The sequence below is a fragment of the Psittacula echo genome (assembly GCF_963264785.1).
Source record: "Psittacula echo genome assembly, chromosome: 7".
In the NCBI taxonomy this organism is placed as follows: Eukaryota; Metazoa; Chordata; class Aves; order Psittaciformes; family Psittacidae; genus Psittacula; species Psittacula echo.
This window is the reverse complement of record NC_137740.1, coordinates 20902266-20926658: the sequence shown is the minus strand read 5'-3', so window position 1 is coordinate 20926658 and position 24393 is coordinate 20902266. Positions and strand designations below refer to the sequence as shown.

Sequence of the window (24393 nt, the reverse complement as noted above, 5' to 3'; positions counted from 1 at the left end):
TGATGTTGAGGACACCAGAACTGCGCACAATACTCCAAGTGAGGTCTCACAAGAGCAGAGTAGAGGGGCAGGATCACCTTCTTTGACCTGCTGTTCACATTACATATGTAATGTGTATAACTTTTTTTGTGTGTTACTAAACAAGTAAGTATGTAGTAACAGGACTCAGTGAGTGAGAGGACAAAGGAATTTTTCAAGCCTCCTTATGAGTATGCAAAAGGGGTATTGTATTGTTCTTTAACAGCCTCCATTCCTTCAAAGATCAAAAGGAACTATCCTGGTAAACTAGCACAGGTCATGGCTGACAACTCTACTTTACTCTCATGGGACCCACTTGGAGTATTGTGTGCAGTTCTGGTGTCCTCAACATAAGAAGGACATGGAGCTGTTGGAACAAGTCCAGAGGAGGACCAGGAAGATGACAAGGGGGCTTGAGCACCTCCATTATGAAGACAGGCTGAGAAAGTTGAGGCTGTTCAGCCTGGAGAAGAAAAGGGTGCGTGGAGACCTCATAGCAGCCTTCCAGTATCTGAAGGGAGCCTGCAAGGATACCAGAAAGGGACTTTTCATCAGGGACTGTAGTGACAGGACAAGGGATAATGGGTTCAAACTTAAACAGAGGAGGTTCAGGTTAGACATAAGGAGGAAGTTCTTTACTGTGAGGGTGGTGAGGCACTGAACAGCTTGCCCAAAGAAGTGGTAAATGTTCAAGCACCGTTCAAGGCCAGGTTTGACAGAGCCTTGGGGTGACTTGGTCTACTGTGAGGTGTCCCTGCCCATGGAAGAGGGGGTTGGAACTATGTGATCTTAAGGTTCTTTCCAACTGTAACCATTCTATGATTCTATAATGTGCTTGGCACCAGAAGGAGATGGTTGTGCTGCAGCTTTCTGTTGACAGTAAAAAGGACTTTTATTTACTTTTTAGCAACTTACCAATCATATTCGGGATACCCTGCCAGCCTTCAGAAGCAAACTTCAGAATCAGCTGCTTTCTATAGAACATGAAGTAGAGGTATACAAAAACTTCAGACCGGAAGATCCAACCAGAAAAACTAAAGCCCTGTTGCAGTGAGTGGTCTTTTGTCTGTTTTTCTAGTTTGTATAGATTTGTTTTGCCTCTTCTTAATTTTCTTTTCCTTTGTAATGGCTTTAAATTTAAAGATTTGGATATGGTTAAGGATTCTATCTGCAAGATTTAAAGAATTCTGTGCTTGATGTTCCAGAACACTTTATTTACCCTACAATTTTAGCAGAGTTTTCCCTAAATTAATTTTAGTAATCCTAGAAAAGAGAGAAAGCAGAACATGAAAAGGTACAAAGATGAGCAACACAGACCTCGAAGATGGCAAGATCAGAACTACAAGAAGGACTTCCACCTATGATTAATGTACACCTAAGCTACAGAGAGCTCTTTTCTGCAGGAACTGATACTAAAAGTTTGTGTGCTTTCCAAAAGCAGCTAGGCACATTTTTGAGATGGGGAAGACATTCAAGGTTACTAAGTACAAGGACAGATTGCTGCTGTATGGAATTAAGGACAGCAATTTGAGGCCAAGAGAGTTTTCTGGAGAAATATTACTGTGTGCTTGCTCTGTTCTCATAGGAACTTATTGTTGGTGACTGTCATGATATGGCCTTTGTTCTGCTTTAGTGCAGGCATTCTTAATGTTTAAGTGAGAGTGTGTTGGGGTGGGTGAAAACCACTTTGTTGTGGTTTGCCTTTCTGATGATACCTCTGACAACTAACAGCAAGATACGTCATGTGATGTGATGTGCCACCTGTGCTTTGTGTTAAAACTGACCTGGCAGATGTTGACCCTTTTGGGCTCAAGGAGTCATGGATTGAATACTGTTGTTGTTTGTTGGAGGAATTGCACTGCTAAAGTCACTTTCCAGTTTGGGTCTCATCCACAAAATAAGTCTGTCTACTGAGGCTTTGATAACATTATTATTAAGTGATAGAACAGAGATGAGTGTTCATCTGACTTTGAATCGTGGAAGTGGAATCTTTTTTTGTGGTTTTAACACTAAGGAAGAAGGGCAATGCTTCATGCAGCTTCCTTCCTTGGCCTGTTTCCAGGGATGCTTGGTACTCAATACTGTGTTTCTTTTCACCTGAAAGGTCTGACATTTTATCTCTCCCTCCCCTTTCTTTTCCACTTCTGTGTTCACATGTGATTCGAATTTACCCTTCCAAAGAGGAATCATCTAAAGGAAGAAAAAGATCTAAAATGTGCCTAGTGCTTCTCTCTTGTATGATTGTTGTCTCGTTTCTACTATGACTTTTTTCTTTTTTTAATTTCCCTTCTCTCCTCTCCCCACCTTTGAAATTTAGGATGGTGCAACAGTTTTCAGTGGACTTTGAAAAAAGAATTGAAGGATCAGGAGATCAGGTTGATACATTAGAACTTTCAGGAGGTGCCAAAATCAATCGTATTTTCCATGAACGTTTTCCTTTTGAACTAGTAAAGGTATTTATCCATCTTGCTGGTGTGCTTTGTTTTTTATTTATATATTCTTATGTTCATACTGATAGAAGTAAAGCCAAGATTAAGGTCTTATGGAAAGAATACACTCTTAATTGTGGAAGGAGTTACAGGGAGTTATAATTGAGACATTTGGCTTTGTTTCTGGCTTTGGATACTGAGACATGCTAAGAATTCTAAAATATAGGAATTACAATATAATCATTAGTCCCAGTTCTTACTATTTTCTTTGCTCTTTTATTGTTTTATCACAAATAGCATCTTCCTTTTGGTTAGATGGAGCAGGCAAACAACTACAATTGGTAAATTTAATTTATTGTGTTCAAGTAGCTAGTACCTATTAAAATTAGAGTTATGGAAAATAGTTGTTTCTTGTGTTTTCTAATTCCTTTATTCAGTGCTTTAAACCAAAGCTAGCTTTCATAGTGGTAGGCCGAGCAGAACAAAATTTGGTGCTTTGAGAGAACATTTCTCATCTTGATGTATCTTTTCTTGTTACCTTTGGGTAACAAAATAAACAGAAGTCCAGTTGAATGTGAACTAATGAAATCTGGTTTCCTATAAATGTGTTGCATATTCTTTGATCCTCTCTCCCCCCTCACCATGGACTCTACTGTATCTCTGGTCTACATTTTTTATTTTTTGTACACTTTTCCTAAGCTTCCTCCTGACGTGTTTTATGTTCAGCTTTGATATCCCCTAACTTTAAGTTGGGTAAGAACCAGAATGAGTTGTGGCTGGTTCCAAGGTTGAAATGTAGGTGGTAGGTCAACTAGGAGTCCAACAGAACAGATGATAGTTGAGCTGAAGTAATGACCCTTTTGTTTGTGACAACACTAACTTCTCTTCCACCTAGCTGGCTTTCAAGAAACTTACATAAAAGCTTTATAACTTCATAACCAATGCCACTCCTCTCTTAAGTTTGGTTGAAAAACAGTAGAATGGGAAGGGGAGGATAAACAGATCATAATCACAGAAGTTGCACCACTTTAGGAAACCAAGCTTAAAAAAAAATTGCATTTCCCAAATCCTGTTTCTGACATACTCTGTGAACTCTGTAAAATTGTTCCAACTGTTGACATGTCTGGAATGGAAGGGTGCATGATTTTCAACAATCTTTACTGCTGCCTTAGTGTTTAAATGTTTTATAATACTTACGCTTTGTTTAGGGGCATTAGAAATTAATATTTTGCCAGTTGAGCTTGCCTGTCTTCCAGTTATATTGGAGAGGTAACATTTTCTATGTTATTAAAAGCTACTCCAATATGATCTCATATGCTTTTGTTCGTCTAGATGGAATTCAATGAGAAGGAGTTGCGGAGAGAGATAAGTTATGCCATCAAGAACATACATGGTATCAGGCAAGTGCTCCCATGTTTTCAAGCCCAGTCACATTATAGAGGCTTGTGGTCTTTCTAACCTGAGGCCACACTGACTACTGACTGCTAGACTATGTTAGTGATGTGTTGTGCTGAGTAGCTGACTTATTTATTCCATTCCTTTACATTTCTGTTTTTCAGGTAGCTATTTTGAGCCAAACAGTTGGTTTGCCTGAAGAGGTTTAATTTACTGGGAAATGCTGGAAAATTATTTTACGAAGAAAAAAAAAAAACTTTTTAGGAATATAGGCTTAACAGAACTGCAGTTCTGTTAAGCCTATATTCCTAAAAAGTCATAAATTTTACAGGGAAAACTTGTGTCTTGATATGGAAAAAACTTTTCAGCCTGTATTGTGGCAGACTCCTTGCACTATCTTACTTGCCTTTATGTTCAACCATTTCTTGAAATGACTGATTTGCAAATGAATTGGTTGAGGTTTCGTTTTGTTGATATGTCTGCAGTATATTATTAGGTTTGGGAAGAGGAGATATTTGGTTTTTTGGTTTGGAATGACCTAGTTATCTCACTTTGGAATGTTCAGTCTATTTTGGAGTGACATTTTATCAAAAGCATACCCATTTTTCTGTTCTATTCTTTTGACAGTAGAACAGATTCCAAAAAGCCTGGGTTCTTCTGTGGGTTTTGAGGGATTTCTTTTTTTTTTGGTTATTCCTTCCCCTTCACCCAGTCTTGTGAGTACGTAATATCTTTTGAAAGCATTGCTTACAAACTTTGTTGTTCTTAGTATTTTGGAAAATGTTATTTGCGTTACTTGTATAGTACATTCTCAGATGGTTGACTCTAGTAGCCCTGGTGCAGTATTACAACTTTTCTGGAGTTTTCCTTATGGATGGAAAGGTCTTGTTGAGCAATTTATGGTAGTGAACTGATAGTCTGGGGCATTTGTTTATAGTCTGCTTTTTCTATATGATGTATATAGACCAAGACAGACCCTTGTAAGCAGCGTTCGAAGGAGAAGTAAGGCCTGTTTGTTTAGAACTGGTTCTGTATGGTGTCTGTTATATAGGTTCATATAGCATGCAGTGACCACTGTGAAATCATCCATATAGGACTCTAAGTAACAGAACCGTATTTCCTGTTGTGAGTAAAAAGTGTGGCTATAGGAGTCTTACAGGATTGCTATGCAGGTGCTCATGGATGGAGTGCTGCAGCTGCCACTCATCCCTTCTCTGAAGTCTGATGCACTGCTGAAGAGGCTTTACTGCATTCCATCAGTACTCTTTAGAGTTCTCACAGTCATCCTTGAGTAGTAAGGCATATTCTTACTCACAATTACACTTTTTTAGAGAAAGGAACGAATTTAGTTCTGTGGAAGTCTGTGTAGGGATTATTACTCACCTGTTAGCCCCTGAAAATGAAGATATAAGCAATTCAGTAAAAACAACTGCCTTGCACAATGTTTTTATTACTGTCTTACATATTCTTTCATGCTCACAGAACAGGTTTGTTCACTCCAGATATGGCATTTGAAGCCATTGTTAAGAAGCAGATAGTCAAGCTGAAAGGACCTTGCTTAAAAAGTGTGGATCTGGTGATGCAAGAGTTAATCAACACTGTCAAAAAGTGCACTAAAAAGGTAATTTGCAAATAGATCTGGTAATGCATATATAATGTAATGGTATAGTAGATAACAAAGCCTATCTTGCTTGTTAAGGTATTTTAAGAGGTTTCTGACCGAGTCACTTGATGTACAGAGTAAGACTGTCTTAAGTAATTACAACTTCTGCAAAACTTTCAAAACAATGTAATGCTGGAAATGTTAATTTTTTTATTCCTGTGTTTTGAATATATATACACCTTATGATTGGATGTTTTTTTTTTTTTTTTGAGTCAAGATTTGCAATAGGAGGAAGAAACAGCAAAGCTTTTCTAGAGAAAAGACCTCAAATGTGTTCAAAGACATCTGTCAAGGAGAGAAAAATGCTCTTTCTATATTGAAAATTTGCTGAGCAGCACCACAGTTCTTTGCAATGTAATGGCTCCACAAATTTTTCTGTGCTTTTTTCATGCACAACTCCAAAATATCTCCAGCTGTCAAGAAGTTAGAATTGGAAAGCTAGGAAGATTTCATCTCCCTTGTATTTGTATATCTTTGTATTAGTGTTGACAAATGAGCTTGCTGCACAGAAATGTTGAACACTTAAGTGGAAAGAACTGCTGAGCATTGAACTTCCTGATGTGAAAGTTGTGTGCAGCAATTAAACTTTTAACTTGAGATCCTGCAAGTGTAATAAATTAAGAAATATGTTTATCAGAACTAAACATGGCAGTACTATGAGTCTTTGAGAATGGTTTTCTGAAGTGTGTGCTTGGGTTGGTCTATACTTGTAGAATGAAATCTCAAAATTCACACCCCACAGCAGGGGCTAAGGAAGCGTGTCAGACATATTAATGCGAATCTTTTTTTTTTTTTTTCCCCTCACACTTTTCACCTTCATAGGAAAGTTGTCATCTGCAAATATTGAGACTCACTTGTCTGGATCATTGACAACTAACAGTTGCTGATTTTCAATTCTCTTTTCTCCCATTAATCTGTGATATTGTAGAAGACCCCATTGTTTCTTGTGCACTTCTTAGCTAACCTGGCTACTTTTATTGTCTCATTTTCTGTTCCTCTGTCTTTCCCATCATTTCAGAGTGCAAGGCACCCTAACAGTAGCAAATATAGGGCCAGTTTTGGGATGATGAAGCTGTTGAGAAATAACCTGTCACATCCTTTGTATTTTTCTGAATAATGCAAATTATATTTGTACCAGTGATCAGGTTAATGAGCTATTTCTTTAAACAGGAAAAGGTGACAATCTTTTTGACTAAGGTCATAAACAGATTCACTGCAATATTTTGAGCAGTGTTTCCAGGTTTTTTCACTTCTGTCAAAGTTTGAAAGATATGTCACTTGAGTTGATTTTGCAGATTCTTTTTCCTAGTGCTATTGGCCAAATTTACTGTTGCACTCTGCAACAATGTTTTCAAGTATTGCTGTTGAGATGTAAAGATCTTGCCACAAGATGGAGCCTTCAAAGAACAAGAAATCTGGAAATTATTTAAAGTGCTACTCTGGAATTAGGCATAGTAGAAAAGAGAGGCATGGAGAAACCTCATGCCAAGGCTGATGAATTGTGGTTCACATGTCCAAAATGTGTTTTCCTCAATGTTCTGTGGAGCAAAAGCATAGAAACAATCCAAGGGTTTAGGTGTCTTCAGTTTCTCTGGGAAATGACCATTAATAGCAAGGAAGGCTTATTTTGTAATGTAGTTAACTTTTAGCCCAAACATTTATAATAATTGCTTTCTTTCAAAGAGGAAAGCTGGAGACTTCCCTGTTTGTATTCTACTGAAGCCACCCTGCAGGTATAAATTTCCAGTTGTCCAATCAGATCTGGAAAACTTTAAAAATCAGAGATTCTCCAGCCTCTCTATGCAGCTTATTCCAATGCTTGCCTCTCCTCACTGTTGAAAAGAATTTTCCTTGTGTCAAATTGGAACCTTAGTTTTGCTTTTCAGTTGGCAACATACCCAAGGTTGTGTGAGGAAACAGAAAGAATTGTTGCTGGTTACATTCGTGAAAGAGAAGAGAAGACCAAGGATCAGGTGAGGCTAGATCTAACTGTTTGGGGAAGTGTGTGAAGGAGGTGTCCTGGTTTTGGCTTAAACCGTGACAAGAGGAAAGTTCTTGCATACAAAGTACAATAAGACAATGGAAGGTTTTTATTGGTGTTTTTTGTTTGTTTGCTTGTTTTTGTATTCAGCAGGCTTCACATTTTAGAGGGGGAGAGGAATTGTTCCTCTACCATAGAGGTTTGACAGATGAGACTAGAATTGTTACAGGAAATCCTAATTTCCAATATCTACTTTGTTTCCATTTTTTTTTAACATGCCCAACCCATATTCTTATTACAGTCAAGCCCTCAATCAATTGTAACTGGGACTCTTGCGGGACTGACAGGCTTTCCTTCAAGTTTAAAAAAAGTTTAATCACCCCCCCATCCCCCAACATTCATCATCCAGCTAAGCACTCCAAATCCAGGAAACTTCAAAGGTTAGATTACGTTAAGAAAATCCACTCAAAGTGGAAACAGGAATTATTGTCTGGGTAGTGCAGAGTGTGACAACAGAAAATTTTGGGGAAGAACGGCTAGGCATCGCTTCTAAGTTTTTCTGAACTCTTTGCTCTCTAGTCCTGTCCATGTGTGAGCTAGGGAGCTATATAGCATGTTCTGCATCTTTTTGTTTGATCTGTGCTGTGAATATAGACTTAAAAGTACCTTAAAAACTTGTATTTGCTGGGCTTGTACTTGCAGGGAGTTCTAGGTAGCACTCTCAGTTGGAAAAAGATACAAGTTACTTAAAATAATTGAGTAATGTATTTATTTATTTATTTATTTATTATTCCAGTCTTCATTGTGTGCATGTACCTGGCAATTTCCCAGAACAAAGTAGAAAGTATCAGCTTTCTGTAAATGCAAAGAGTTGATCAAATAGGTTATTGAGAAATATTCACATCATTCTTTATGCTGTTAAGAGTTCTTATTAATAGAACAGTAGTGAGAATATTTTCTGAGGTAAGAGCTCAACCCAAATACCCACTGTCTTTTGCTTCTGAGTGAGGCACCTGATACCTTCTGGAAATTGTGAAGAATTGGGAGTGATGCAGTGTTTGAGGAGTTGTACAGAACTAACTCTGTACACTTTGTGCAGATTAAATGCTACTGTTGGGTAGTGATAGATTTCTTCCTTGCTTCTTCCTGATGAATGGAAGTCAGAAAAAATGGGGGGAAAGTGCAGTGTCATACATGTTCAAGAAGCTGTTCAAGGGTGGCAGTTGAGCTTTCTCTAACATTTTAGCAAGCTCTTTGCTGAATTAGTATTTTGCTTAATTTGCAAAACATAGAGCTAGAATCTCTCTGGCCATGTGTGATTCATTTTAATGAAGTGGACAAGTGTCAAGATAGTGAAAAATGAAATCTGTCAGGAAAAAAATAATAAGAAAGAATAGCTCTTTCATAGTCTAGCTTAGTAAACAAGCACACAAATGGAAGTAGTGGGATTTAGAAAATATTGTTGCTTTAGGCTTGAATGATTATGAAAGTAATATTCAGTAACGCAAAAACCTGAGAAATTCTGTTATTTTTCTCTCTTCCTTTCTCTCAATCTCTCTCCTCCATCTTACCCATCCTTTTTTTCCTCTTCTGTGTCCTTAATAGGTGCTGCTGCTGATTGATATTCAGGTTTCTTACATCAACACCAACCATGAAGACTTCATTGGCTTCGCAAAGTATGTATATAGAGATTTTCTTATAAAGACACTGTCAGCTTTGTTTGGGTTTTTTTGTTTGTTTTGGTTTTTTTCTTCCTTTTTTTTTTTTTTTTATATAGATATATTTTTTTCGGGTGTTCAGAACACAAGTTCTGAAGTGGGACAGTGAAGAAGTAAGCTCCCAAGTCCCAGACATGCTCTTTCTCAATATGCACACTGTTGAAATCTATCACGCCTGTAGGGGACTCTTTACCCCAATTCACAAGCCTGCTTTTACTGAAGCTGAAACTTATGTCTTTGTCTGGAATCACATGCATCTCGGAAAGCAGCTTTGGCAAGCTGATGTCATTGCTGTATCCATTTTTGGACAACAGAAATGTATAATATTGGTGGTCTTTCCACACTGTTGCTATTGCATATTTTGGGAGCTGTGATTCTGTGTGAAATGGTTTTGTTCAGAGTAATGGATGTCACTGAATTATACGTATGCCTGCTGTTTGGCTGTAGAGGATAATAGTAGCAGAATGCCCGGCAGGGCCTGGTTTGACATTCTTACTCAATTGAAAAGGCTGTAAGAATATTTTCCAGAACGTGCTCCCTCAGCTTCCAGCAATTTGTGCTTGAGGGACTTCATACCAACATTTTGGCATTAGTAAAAAATGTTAAAGATGTCTTCACTATGTGAAGAATAATTGTTCTTCAATCATATTCATGCCATATTTGCCGTAACAGTGTTTGGAATCATAGCAGGTTTCATCCATGTGGGATACTGGCAAGAAAGTTTGGCACCACAGTACATATCATAATATGGTCTATTCTAGTTAGGACTGTGGAGGAAGGTCTACATCTTTGCCAGTATGCCTTGAAGGTTTAAAATGTGGAGTTCACTAGGCTGAGGCGGGAGAAAGCAAAGCCAGGCACTGTTTATATGTTTGGTTTGAGCAACTTTCTCTAGAATTGTTTGCAGGTCCTAGATATCTTTATCAGTTTTCTTGACAAATGACAGGATATTGTAGGAATGGTAGCTGGCCTTCTAGAGGTCAAGATAACAACCTGCCTACTATTTACTTCTCTTCATCCTTTTCTGACAGGAAAAAGCCTGCTAAAAACACTCCATATATATTCATGGTGTGTGTTGTGACCTTGGTAAGTCACATAGTCCAACCTCCTGCTCAGAGGAGGGTCAGTGCTGAGTTCAGACCATATTTACTGAAGGCTTTGTCCAATCAGATCTGGAAAACTTCCAAAATCAGAGGTTCTTCAACTTCTCTATGCAGCCTGCTTCAAGGCTTACCTCTCCTCACTGTGAAAAGACTTTTCCTTGTGTCAAGGTGGAACCTTCCATGTATTATAGTCTTGGATTCTGGAGAGCCAAGTGTATCTGGAGCTGTTTCATTATGTTTCTCCCCTCGAAAAATTGCCTTCATGGGTGCTGCTGCTGAGGCCTGTAGTTCAGTCTGTGGTCCTCACTGCTGTGTCTTTTCCAAGGAGTTGGATTGCCCAAGATAAATTTTTTGGGAAAGCTGCTGCTTCTTTTGCCAGTTGAGATCTAGAAATCCCCAGCTGCTATGAGTGAGGTATAAACAGATTAACAAATGGCTCTTTGCTTATGTTCACTGGTAAGTTTAAGCAAGTGTTTCTGTACAGATGGGAAGTATCTTTGCTGACTTGTGCTCAGTTGGAAGAGAAAACTTGGATAACTAAGAAGAATGTAAAATGTAAAATATACTTATGAATAAGCTAAACAGTAGAAAATACACATTTTAAACTATAGCCATATTACTGTTACAGCAATTGTGTTAAAACTGGAAAATAATATTGGGGCAAATAAAATAATTTTCTGCAATATCTAATCATCCTGGATTATAGCTTCCCCAGATTCCTTAGTGTTTCCTTTCTTTAGCTGAGTCTTCTAGCCAGTTGTCTCATGTGACTGCGGTGTTTTATAAGCGTAAGTCCTGTGAACCCTGCTCATAAGAATGAGAGTACAAGACATTTCAAAATATGTTGTGAGGCCTAAGGCAGGTACAGTGAGATGTGAATTGACTTGAGAAGGACTTAAGAATGCCAGTATTTAGAACAACTTTGCATAGTTATGAAGTGATGAAATTGGAATATTAATGTTTGTCTCATTTAGCAGAGCAAGTGGCAAAATGCTGGAATAAGCTTTGGCTCCAGTTGGTGTAACTCAGACATAGCTACATGCTTTAATCTACGTAGAGAGTAATTTGTATTTAGAACAGTTAATAGAGGACAAATTGCTGTCTGAAAGGCCTGGGGTTTGAAGTATGATGTTAGTGGTCTAATTAGCTTCCCTAAGGTGACAAAATTAAAAAAAGCCACAACCAAACAAAACCAAACCAACAACAAAAAAGAAACAAAATGGACAAACAAAAAACCAAACTGAATGGCAATTAGATTTCCTAAGGCCACCTTGTGTGTTTTTTAAACAACAAATTGGAATTGGTGAGAAATCAGTGCTGTGTTTTCTGGGTGCACTTTATTTAGTATTTAGTTATAAATTATGCACCAAAGCTTGTGCAACTCCGGACAATGCACCAGAGGCATGCAGTGTTATTTGGCCAGAAGGCCTTGGATGATTGAGAGCTAAGTCCAGCGAACAGGCATATGAAATAAACATCCTTGTGGATTTTCCCGTGAACAGGATTTGGACTGCAGGGCAGGATCAGAACTGGGATAGGGTTGAGCTTGGTGCTTCAGCAATTCTTTGGAACAGCGGCTATACACAAAGCAGTTGCAGGATTGGCCCGTAGGTTGTGAAGGGCATCTTTCCTACTCTTTCAGAGCAGTGTTTGTAGCTGGTTAATATGTATGCTTTTTTCTTAAGTTAATCAATGCCTGGTGAAATGGTATAATACAATCCAAACAAAACTTTCTGGTGACAGTGGCCACTCTGGTGGTTGAGTAGCCAAAGCCTGCTTTCTGAACGCTTTTTTTCCACTTTCCAGCAGTATTTTAATGTTGTGACCTAACACTTAAGAACCACCACATAATGCAAATGCTTTTACAATTAATGGCAACTTGTATGTTCTTGAGACAGGAGTGGGTATTGTTTCAGGAACTGGGATTACCAGAGTTCAAGAATTAAAATATTTTAAATATGATTTAATTTTAAATATGTTTTGTTCTATACTATTCCAGGTTTTTGAACCAGCTTTGTGACAGCTTCATCCATGGTCATATTTACATCCTCAAAGTGCATATAAATGTTAGAATAATATCCAAAACATCAAGACAAAGTTATTAAGGAGCCTCCAGCAGGGGAGGATTTAGTGTATTGCATTAAGTAAAAGAAATGGCTTACTTTTTGTCTCTTTTGAATATTTATAGAGGTTAATGTTTCCCAGGCTAAGCACATGAGCCACAATTTCTCTGTGCTTTTAGTAATCTTTACCAATCCAAGTAGGATGATGTTGCAAAGGAGATGATTAGGAGCTGTCTGCTATGCATTTCCCTTCTGTCCTGAGCAGGCACATGTAAGCAGGCATTCCTATGCTGTAAGAAAAAATAGTTGAAATATGCACATATATGCAACAGTTTTGCTATGTTTCTACGTTGCTCTAGCTTTCTGTGCTGGCATCAGAAGTAACTGTTACTGCTAAATTCTGTTCCTCAGGAATTGGTTTAATTTGAGTTTCTTCAGTATAACTCTTTTCCTCTGCTTCCCTTAGTGCCCAACAAAGAAGCAGTCAGGTTAACAAAAGTGCAGTGGGAAATCAGGTAGGCACCTAACAGAGAATGGACAATAGCATGTGCAAGTTAATCCAAGCTGTTTGGTTTTCTTGGCTGCGTTAATTTGTTCTAAGTGTATCATTCACCTTTTCTGCTTCAAACATAAAATGTGTCATAAAATCACTGCCTTGTTTTACTGAATTTTTCAGAGACACCTGACTTTCATTGTTACCATTGTTTATTGTTTAATATTTCTGCTACTGCTCACACTGCTGGTTAGTGTCTCCCGTCCTATGCCATTTAGTGCATCGTATCTTTCATGTTACATATCAATGTATTTTGTTATTAACTGCAAATTTCTGAATTTCAGAATCCAAAATGCTGGTGAGTACTTGCTTGTGTGTGCCTTCTGATGGTCATTTTACTCATTCTTACATGTTCATAGCTTAATAGCAGTGAAGGGGCAATTCATCAAGCAAAAGCGAATTTGCCTTCAAATCTTCTGAAAACTTTCAGTTGACTTCACAAAGATTTTGGCTATGTATCATAGGCCTTTCTCAAAGTAAACAAAGAATAACTGGTGGATTGTTTCTGATTATTATTTATTCATTAATGAAATTAGTTGTTTGTTTCTTTTTATCATATAAGAATATGGGGTTGATTCGGCAGCATGTTAAGTGCTTCTGAGCTTTGCTTTTTTCTTTGCAGTGCTCAGTACTTCACAGGATCAGTCCTCTTTTTTATATGAGATGAAAATAATAAAATAATAAAAATGTTACAACCTTGGTTTCTGCTCACTTTGAGGGTTTTGCAAAGTCTTAAACAGAAATGAAATGCTATAGAATTACCGCATACTTTAACAGGAGCTAACAAATTCTAGGAAAAGTGACATTTTGTATAAATAATTACTGGTATTGAACATCTTCCTGACATTTTCATGTGCAATTTGGTCAAACAATGCTCAGGAGGTCAAAGGTCAAGGTTTTCAAATATGACCACTGAATTTGGATCCCTCAGGTGGTAAACCTGACATTGCAGAAAGTCTCCTATTCTGCTGCTGTAGATGACAGTTCTAGCATTTTTTGAAAATGTATTCAGCTTTTGGGGGGATAGAAATCCAACCTCTTCCTTCCACCAAGAAATTGCTAGTTATTTTTGAGATGTTATTCAAAATAATCCATCAGCTTCTTGGATGTGGTGGTCCTCCACAGCCTGACCAGCATGACTGGCATTTTTGATGTAATGTATGGTTTGGACTAAAATGAAGAAAGTTGAAAGGTCTAAACACTGAAATGACTTCAAAGACTAGTCTCTCCCTTCTGAGGAGAGATTTCCTTCTTATCTAGCTCTGTCGGAACATGTGTCAAACACAACAACCATCATCACTCTGGAGTGTCTCATAAAAGGAAAATCAACCAATTATCAGAGTCTTCAAAAATACACAAATAAAATGAATGATTTTTTAATGAAGTGAATGTTCTCTGTCTAAAGAAGTGGAGAAAAAGCTTGGCATTTTAAATGTTGAAACTTGATTATTTATGGCATAATGGACTTTGCTGAACCTTTTATTTTAAAGATAACAAACAGATGTTTGAAAGTTAATTGTTTGGAGTTGAAAAGAATGAGAAAATGTTTCTGAAATAAAACTTCATTTCTGCAATTTGCTATTTCAGGGAACCAATCTACCGCCTTCAAGGCAAATTGTACGAGCTAAGTTCTGTAAGCTTTATTGTTGCTTTTCCATTTAGCTTCTCAGAGGGCAAAGTTTGTCTCTAACTCATTGGTTTGGTGAATACTTGCTACCTAACTATTTAATGTTAAACTGTCTTGTCTGTAACACTTCCTCAACAAAGTATAATTGCAGTTCATCACTTAACTGCTACTAACCTGCTGTTACAAGTATGAACTAATATAACTTAAAATGTTGTAGAAAACTTCAGATAAATCTAATATTTTTATAATGTTCTGAGTTTCTCAAACTAAACCAACTAACTCCTGTTTATTATATAACTGGAAAGAAGTTTTTGTCTGATGTGAGTGCCTCTATTCGTAGTAAACCTCTTTTTGAAAGGTGGGCAAATAAGTTTCTGGTAACTAAAAGAAAACATTACCTCTTGTGTAAATGAACGTGCTATTTGTGGGTGCAGGTACTGATGTGGGTATTTTGTTTATGTAAAGGAATTGCTTCTGATAGAATAAATGAGTTTATTAACAAACTTAAGAATATATAAAGCCCTTTTAGCATTCTCTTCATAGCACCAGGAGGATCAATATGTCATGGATGGACTCTTTTCTAACCCTTCCACTTCATGAGTAAATAAATATGTGAATGCCTTTAATATTACTAATTAGAATTAATTGTCTAAACAGTAGTTAATTTTATAACAAGTTACTTTTGGTTTGCTGATGGTTAGGTATAAGCAGTAAATCTCTATCATGTGCATTCTTTAGTAATATCTATGATGAAAACATAATTTTCCAGTTATCAATCATCAAATTATGTTAGTTATAACTTTGAACAAACTTAAACTAGACTTATGTTCAATAAAGGAAACAGGACAAGGCAGCACTGATTTCAGTAGCACTTGAATTGAATCTCTTGGGAGATCAAGATGATTGTTTTTCCAAAATAGTGGGATGCTCATTTACAATTCATTGCTTTCCTTTTTTTGGAGCTTGCCTGAAACTAGAATGATGCAGATAACCATTAACTGTTTGTGTGTCTCAGAAATCAGATGAGTGCAGCAATATTGCATTTTTGGAAGAAGTGTAATGCCAGTTCCTTTTAGCATGTTCTTGCTTCTCTTTCATCTACTAATTTATCCTCTCACACTTAATCTTTGGCCTTTTTTGTTTGTCTTTTCTTTGCTACCGCCTGAGGTTTTGACCTGACTCCACAAAGTTTCTTTTTAAGCCACAGGTTAGTCTGTCTTCTAATTTGCTTGAAATAATCAGTGTAATGCTTGTTTTTACACATCACGCTAGCAGGGATCTGGTTCCTGAAAGCTGACACTCTTAACTATATTTTGTGTGTTGAGATTTGTTTTGATGACTGAAATTGTGTTTAAAGCTCCCCATCGTGATAAACTTTTGAAGATGAAGGTGTCATTGCTCCATGTGCCCAATCGATACTCTCTGTGTGAGAATGCAAGATACTCAAATTACAGAGAAACGTATAAAATTTATATGAAATTCCATTTTGGGTTTTATTTCTGTGGTAAAATCTGAAGTAGCCCCTGAAGTTGGAGAAGGGGCTTAATCTGAATTAAGAGTTTCAAGTCACTGTCCAAGTTATTGGGAGATTTCGATTTGAAGTCTTTGATCTGCTCTTCTACAATGTTACGCCAGCAATCTGATTCACTTGTTCTGGACACAAGTAGCATTCAGACCCCATCAGTTGACTGAAACTGTAGTGCTAACAACTTTTTCCTTAGTAACCCTTTTTCTTTTTTTCTTTTTAATTCTGCTTTGTAGCATACTTTACTGCTTCTTTTCTTCAGATACACTTAAATCCTGGTATTTTGCATGACCCAGGAAAATTGCATGAACAGAATATTTTTATTTATTCTTTTTAGCAAGTAGGTGGAAATGGAAACTTGTGTCTTGGTCATGAGAAATAATGAGAAGGCTGTTCTGTTAAGAAATGACAGTTTTTCTGTAAAAGAGGTGTGCCTGCAGACAACCATGTGATGGTAAACTTTAAAATATCCTTGAATGAGACATGCTGCTGTTGAATTTTCACCTTATCAAGATTAGAGAAGCATTGCTCCTCTAAATGGCCTTTAACTATACTTAGGTTTTAGGTTAAGATTCCTTCATGATTGACTTAATCACCTGAATCTTTGCTTAACTACATTTGGAAGCTTGTTTCAGTTTTTCACTACCATGTACTTTGCTTCAGTAAAGACTTTTTTTTCTTTAAAGTAGACATGTTTTTAGGACTTAAGCCACTGTTGTAATTTTTTAAGTTACGCAATATGTTGTGCAGTGATATTTGGGGAGGCAATATCACAAAATCTCGGTTGTGCTCCTTATTGGAACAGATCTGATCAGTTTACGCTCTGACCTTTGGCAAATTACAGTGAGGTAGTGTCTTAGGATTCTCTTCTAATCTGTTGTTCCTTTTTAGCCTATAAAGTGCGAGAATCTTAATAAATGAACCCAAAGAACCACTAGCTTGTGAGGAAGCTTCGTAGTTTGTGCATTTTTTTATTCTCTCAATGTGCTTACTATTTGGTAACACATATTGCTATGACAGTGATTAGAAGACAGAGTAGTGCTGGGGGTTGTGTGTTCAAAATTATTTCAATGGAGTTATGTAACACAACTTTAATAGAGAGTTACCTTAGCTCAACAAATGCTGTTGCTTGTATTGTGGAAGTAGCTAGTCTCCTGATTTTCACACAGTTCTGTCTATCCAGACAATTTCACTTATCTCTTTTGTTTCTTGAAATCATCTTTCAAATACTTCTTTTAATTTGATTCTCTAATGTATTTCTTTTATAAATATCTATTTGGAATGGAATTAATAATTCATGCAAGAATACATAAAATGTACTTATTGTGTCAAATCCTGGTTTCCTGTTTATACGTGAAGTCGTGGAGAATAGGAACTACAGATACGAGTTGGGTCTTGTGCAGCTGAACTATCAGAATATGACTTCCTTCTGGCTTGTTCATGTGCATTCCTACCCTCTAAGTTTCATTTTTTCAGACACCCAGATTAGGTATCAGGACCCTGAAGGAAGGAACTGTGTCATCTCTTGTTTATCCTGTACATGGAGACCAGCTACCGGTCAGAATATTGTCTTCACTAGCTTCTGGCAATGCCTATATATTTCATTTTCCGACGTGCACAACTCGTGTTGCTGATACCCGGTTTGCACAGAGTGACATTTAGAAATATGATAGAAAATATTGAAATAGATCTCTTCAATCCAGACCTACCAGAATATGAACTAGTGAAAACAATAATGAAACACACTAGTTACTTAGATTATTTTTCAAGCTGAAGTGCTATACAACATAGCTAACATAATAGTTTAAAAAAAACCCCAACAAACCAACAAAAAACCCCAAAAAACCCTGACAAAACAACCACCCCCATCAGAAGTTTTTTAATCTCAGAAGTCTCTTGGAAAATCTTTGCTTATTGCCCATGGAAGGTCAATTTTTTCTAAAATCTAGCTTGAGTTATTGGAGAAGTTGGCTGGTGTCTTAGTTGTAATTCACGTTCTCCAGAAAATCATAGAATCATAGAATAGTTAGGGTTGGAAAGGATCTTGAGATCATCTAGTTCCAACCCCCCTTGCCATGGGCAGGGACACCTCACACTAAACCATGTCACCCAAGGCCTCATCCAGCCTGGCCTTGAACACCGCCAAGGATGGAGCCTTCACAACCTCCCTGGGCAACCCATTCCAGTGCCTCACCACCCTCACAGTAAAGAATTTCTTCCTTATATCCAATCTAAACTTCCCCTGTTTAAGTTTGAACCCGTTACCCCTTGTCCTGTCACTACAGTCCCTGATGAATAGTCCCTCCCCAGCATCCTTGTAGGCCTCCTTCAGATACTGGAAGGCTGCTATGAGGTCTCCATGCAGCCTTCTCTCCTCCAGGCTGAACAGCTCTAACTTTCTCAGCCTGTCTTCATATGGGAGGTGCTCCAGTCCCCTGATCATCCTCGTGGCCCTCCTCTGGACTTGTTCCAACAGTTCCATGTCCTTTTGATGTTGAGGACACCAGAACTGCACACAATACTCCAAGTGAGGTCTCCAAGTGAGAGCAGAGTGGAGGGGCAGAATCACCTCCTTTGACCTGCTGGTCACGCTTCTCTTGATGCAGCCCAGGATACGGTTGGCTTTCTGGGCTGCGAGCACACACTGCCGGCTCATGTTCATTTGCTCATCAACCAACACCCCCAAGTCCTTCCCCACAGGGCTGCTCTGAATCTCTTCTCTGCCCAACCTGTAGCCGTGCCTGGGATTGCTCCGACCCAGGTGTAGGACCTTGCACTTGGCTTGGTTAAACTTCATAAGGTTGGCATCAGCACACCTCACAAGCGTGTCGAGGTCCCTCTGGATGGCATCCCTTCCCTCCAGTGTACCAACTGAACCACACAGCTTGGTGTCATTGGCAAACTTGCTGAGGGCGCACTCAATCCCACTGTCCATGTCACCGACAAAGATGTTGAACAAGACCTGTCCCAACACCTGTCCCTGAGGGACACCACTCGTTACCGGTCTCCAGCCAGACATCGAGCCATTGACCACAACTCTCTGCGTGCGGCCATCCAGTCAGTTCTTTATCCACCGAGTGGTCCACCCGTCAAATTGATGTCTCTCCAATTTAGAGACAAGGATGTCATGTGGGACAGTGTCAAAGGCTTTGCACAAGTCCAGATAGATGACGTCAAGTGCTCTGCCCCTATCCATCAGCTTCGTAGTCCCATCATAGAAGGCCACCAAATTGGTCAGGCAGGATTTCCCCTTAGTGAAGCCATGCTGGCTGTCACCAACCACCTCCTTGTTTTTCATGTGCCTTAGCATGCCTTCCAGGAGAATCTGCTCCAACATATCGCCAGGCACAGAGGTGAGACTGACTGGTCTGTAATCTCCTGGGTCATCCATTTTCCCCTTCTTGAAAATGGGGGTTATATTTCCCTTTTTCCAGTCGTCGGGAACTTCACCTGACTGCCTGATTTTTCAAATATGATGGCCAGTGGCTTAGCAACTTAATCTCACTTTGTTTGCACTTACACCTTGATTTGATATCTCCCTCCCCCCTGACCCCACTGGTACTGAGTATTCTGAAAGTGTAATTTTTTGTAGTTAACAAAATGTGCTTGGGAAACAGGAACAATTAAATTAAAAGAACAGGAGGCTTAAGATAATAAGTCCATCTTCTCTCTCTTCATGTCCCCTGGAACTGCTTCCAAGTTTTTTTCATAACTGAGATCTGTTGTAGTGTCCAGGATATTTTAGAGAACATAGTACCCTGTTTTTCCAGGGGGTATAGATAAACAGGCTAGAAATTTGCATGTGAAAACCAAGATGTTACTATATCTTGTTTATATATTATATATAATATGTATCTATATATATTATAGCATATTAATATAATATATATTATATTTTATTATAGCTAATAATATTAATATATACTATGTAATATATTAATATATAATTACACTATATATTGTATTTTGTATACACTATGTATTATATATCTATTTATATCTTGTCTTTATATATATTACTATAAACTATAGTTTGGTGCTCTGCTTTTCATGCAGTGTTGTGTGGGAATGACAGCTGGTTCTAATCCTCAGCACACAGAATTTTTGAGGAAACGACTGGCAAATTCCTTTCTTTACAAGACAGTGACCAATGTTTGTATCAGCAAGATGGTTTGTTTCTGTCCACACCCAACGATGATTATGTATCTATGGGGAGATGCGTTGACTGGAGCAAGACAGTATTTTGGAGCTATGCAACTAATGCAGATCCTACATGAGAAGTTTTAAAAGTTTCATTACTTTTTAAATGGCTTTGGATTTTAAAATAGTTTGGATTTTAAAACTGTGGCTTGATCTGTTCTAAGACCTCTGCCACAAAGGCACTCCTTTCAAACTGAGGAAATTTGATTCTTATTAACATGCTATAAAACCTGTGGTAATGGTGAGGAAGAGCACTGGATAGAATAAGCAAAATGTGCTACTTCCCTTTTAAGTGCTCATCACCTGCAAGGTTCTAGAATATGCTACTCAGGTGTTTCTTACTGGTTTGCTTCTAGAAACCACCTCTTCATCCCTGCTGTGATATATCTGTCTTCAAATTTTTTCACCCTCTGTAAGATGTGTGTCCAAACCAATTTCAGTAGTGTGCTGGCTCTGCTGCTGGTTCTTCCTGTATGTGGAGATGTGCTTTTTAAGGAAGCATATTCACATTCACAGCATTTTCAATTGCAGAGAGCATGGTTCAACAGCATGCTCTCGCACAGTACAGCCTCTTATTTCAGTTTCTTTATACCACAGGAACAAACACCTTTGTACATTTGCTGTGAAGTATTTCGTTTGCTGTACAAATATAAATATAGCTCACCTTGTTGCAGAGCTAAGTTTAAGTGGCTGTGGAACTTCAATTTCCTCGATTTTTTTCTAAAATCTCTTACATTTCTATTTGTGTAGTTGGGTGCAGGAAAAAAAAAAAGACATTAGCGTGGTTCCACAGCTTGTTCTGTGGCAGCTGCCTGAAGGCCAGTGCACTGGCTATATGTGCATGTTGCTTGTTTCCTGTTAAAAGTATACTTCAATAAACATCGTAAAATAAAATGAGGTTTTGATGGGTAATCAAGTTCATAGCAGTATGTTTCCCTCAACTTGCACTCAAACAAGCATTCCATGTCTATGTGTACTCAATAATGTTCTCTCTCCACTTCCCTCTTCTTCCCCCGCAACGAACGTGAATATTGGAAATAATGACAAACTTCTGCAGAAACATTTGTGGTATAGGCTATTGCATTCACTCTGCATGTACTATATCTTCGAGTATCCAGTTCTTTCATAGCTTACTGACTCTTCAGAACCCAATCAATGCTTTCTTAGCGATTTTCTTACGGGCAGAGAACCTGTAGACTGTTTTTGGATCTTCAGTGGTTTTCTTACATTGCTGGCCTGGTTAGTAGTGAATGGGGAAAATATGATCATCTTATTTGAAATTAAATTGGTGCTCTTGGATTATGTGCATTGCCAATACTTTTATCAGCTTTTCAGTTGCAGCTCTTCATGTCTTTCTTTGGTTTAGTTGTCAGGTATAACTTAGTCCCTTGCTCTGTGCAATACCAAAGCTAGTTTTAATTTTTGGGAAGCTCACATGAATGCGCATGCTGAATGGCAGTGAGTCGTGATTCTGAAGCTCTTATAGATGACAAGGAATGGATATTGAGCAATGTTTTTTCTCTGGTTGTTTGTTGATACTGGAGTAACTAGACTTGTAAAATCTTAAGAGAGGAAGGTCATAGTCTTGCATATTTCCTAAAAGCAAGAGGAAATTCATGTTTGATCACACAAGTTCATGCTTGTGGGACTTGTTGAGGGAGTTCTGAAGGGCTTCTTTGACCACTTCGTTCCATCTGAATGCTTCATAGGCAAGTAAAGTACGTAGCTGTGGGGAGAAACAGGATGGGTGAGGTTCCCTGCATCTGTGTGTTTGGGAGCATTCTGTTGTCTTGCTCAAAGTATGATAGGAAAGAAAGCTTGCTTTCTCATAATTATATTGGAAAACAATAAACGTTCCAATAAAATTGAAAGCTTCTGTGTGATCCATAGACCAGTTTTCATGACCATTTTCTCTTCTTCACCTCTGGAGTTGTCTCATTACTCTAAAGTTCTCTTTTGTTCCTCTTTCTCTTTGTACGATGTAGCCTCCAGGCCTTAGTATGTATAGGTATGCTGTTTAATCTGTTTTTTCATCTTTGACTTGCATCTATTTTAAAAGATTCTTCTTTACCCATTTCCTCCCTGATTTTTATTGCCACCTTAATTTTAGATTTTTTTTTCTTCTTTTCCTCTTCTACATTATTGTTGTGGTTTAAGCCCAGGCCATAAATTAGAACCACGCAGTCTACTTCTCCCCCCACCTTTATTCCCTCCGCTCCTGGAGGGACGGGGAGGAGAAGAGAAAGAATGCAACTCCCACGGGTTGAGATAAGAACAGTTTAATAACTAAGGTATAACACAAATCACTACTGCTACCACCAATAATAATAATGATAAAGGAAATAATAAGGGAAGAGAATACAGCACCTCACCGACTGATACCTTGACCCCCACCCCGCAGCGATCCAGCCCTTCTGGGGACTCTCAGTTCTACATCCTGGGCATGATGTGCTGTGGTATGGAATACCTCTTTGGCTAGTTTGGGTCAGGTGTCCTGTCTCTGCTTCCTCTCAGCTTCCCCTCCTCCCTGGAGAACATGAGACTCACAAAGTCCTTGGTCAGGGTAAACATTCTGACCAGCAACTGAAAACTTCGGCTTTATCAGTATTACTCCCAGGCCGAAAGTCAAAACCACAGCGCTACACCAGCTACTAAAAAGGAGAAAAAATGACTGCTACTGCTAAACCAGGACAATTATGAAAGGAAAACGTCTCTCGTATACCTCTTTTTACCACTTTCTATCTTAATTTCAAATTACCTTTAGTAGACCTCTCCAGTTTGTCACTTGATTCAACCCCTTCTGAAAATTCCCAGTGCATCCCAGAAGCCAGTCGCTTTGCCAGAATCTAGGTGCTGTTTCTAGTATCCAACTTTACAAATGATCTTAACAGTTGGACAAGAACAGACTAGTCATATATGTACTTGTAGGACTTTTACCGTGTGTTATTATACAGAAAATAAATATCTTCAAGTTTACACTATCCTTAATGCACACATACTTGCTGTAGAACACAATAATACTTAAGCTTCTCTTTTTATCCAAGCTTTTGACTGCAAACACAGTATTCACTTTAACTTTTTTGGTTGGTTGTATTTTGTGTTGAGAAAATCACTCGTTCTTAGCAAGTCTTTATTTAGTGAATGCAACTGCAGAATTATGTCAAGTGAGTAACGAACTAAAACTTGTGCCTGACTGCACCTCTGCACAGGTCATCCGGAAAGGCTGGCTGACCATCAACAATATTGGCATCATGAAAGGAGGATCCAAGGAATACTGGTTTGTTCTAACTGCAGAAAGCTTGTCCTGGTATAAAGATGATGAGGTAAGGAATGAAGAACTTTTTTCTTTGGGAGGGGGCAATATTCAGTCTTCTAAGGTCACCTTAAAATAAAAGCTTGTACAGACTTTAATGGAAAGAATGTTTTAAGGCTTTACCTGAGTCCTTTAGATTTTCTGGGTTTCATTCATGGAAAATGAATCCAAGACTTCTGTTGAAATATTGATAACAAATACAGAGTGCTATATGGGGTGCTTTTGTTTGTTTTTTTGTTTTAATTTTTTCCACATATTGGTTTTGCCATGGGGAGAGAAGGCAGCCTATTTTGGAATGTTCTGGTTATTGTCCTATACCTGTTTGGACTGCACTTGCACATCTACTGTAAGTTGATCATGCATTGTCTAGGTAAAGTTACTTCTAAACATAACTACAGCAATTGATTTAATGACAACAATTGTTCTCTGGCCTTGTATTCTAAGAGGATGAAAAGCCTGTGTGTTTTGTTCTATAGCTGGTTGGTATGGATTTTCAAATTTGAAAAAATACACCTTGGTAAGAAATGTTGCTGCTGATCAATTGCCCACTTTATTGAATATGTTGGTATGCAGTTTGTCTGTTTTCTTTAATGATTTTTTCCCACAATGTTGGTAATGATATGCTCTATCCAAACCCCAGTCTTGTTAAATTTTGAAGGTTATAATGGAATAATAGGATTATTATGTGTGCTACACTATCAAATGTAGAGTAAAGATCTTGTGGGTTTGATTTGGGTTTGGTGTTTGGGTTTTTTTTTGGTTTTTTTTTTTTTTTTTTTTTTTTTTGGTCATAAACATAGCCCTA

At 38.1% G+C, this 24393-nt stretch overlaps 1 protein-coding gene across 3 annotated transcripts in view; it reads left to right on the top strand.

Moving 5' to 3' along the window:
* The window catches only part of DNM3 (dynamin 3), a gene marked incomplete at both ends in the record, with an annotated part of 179496 nt that overhangs the window by 33176 nt on the left and 121927 nt on the right, over positions 1-24393 (top strand). For 2 of the 3 annotated variants that reach the window (XM_080622830.1, XM_080622828.1), the window contains 9 exons: positions 926-1068; positions 2336-2471; positions 3780-3847; positions 5325-5463; positions 7392-7478; positions 9092-9162; positions 12837-12885; positions 14511-14540; positions 23485-23598. In XM_080622830.1, coding sequence (XP_080478956.1) covers positions 926-1068; positions 2336-2471; positions 3780-3847; positions 5325-5463; positions 7392-7478; positions 9092-9162; positions 12837-12885; positions 14511-14540; positions 23485-23598 — 837 coding nt within the window. The remainder of the gene's footprint in view (positions 1-925; positions 1069-2335; positions 2472-3779; positions 3848-5324; positions 5464-7391; positions 7479-9091; positions 9163-12836; positions 12886-14510; positions 14541-23484; positions 23599-24393) is intronic. The other variant, XM_080622829.1, reaches the window with a different exon arrangement.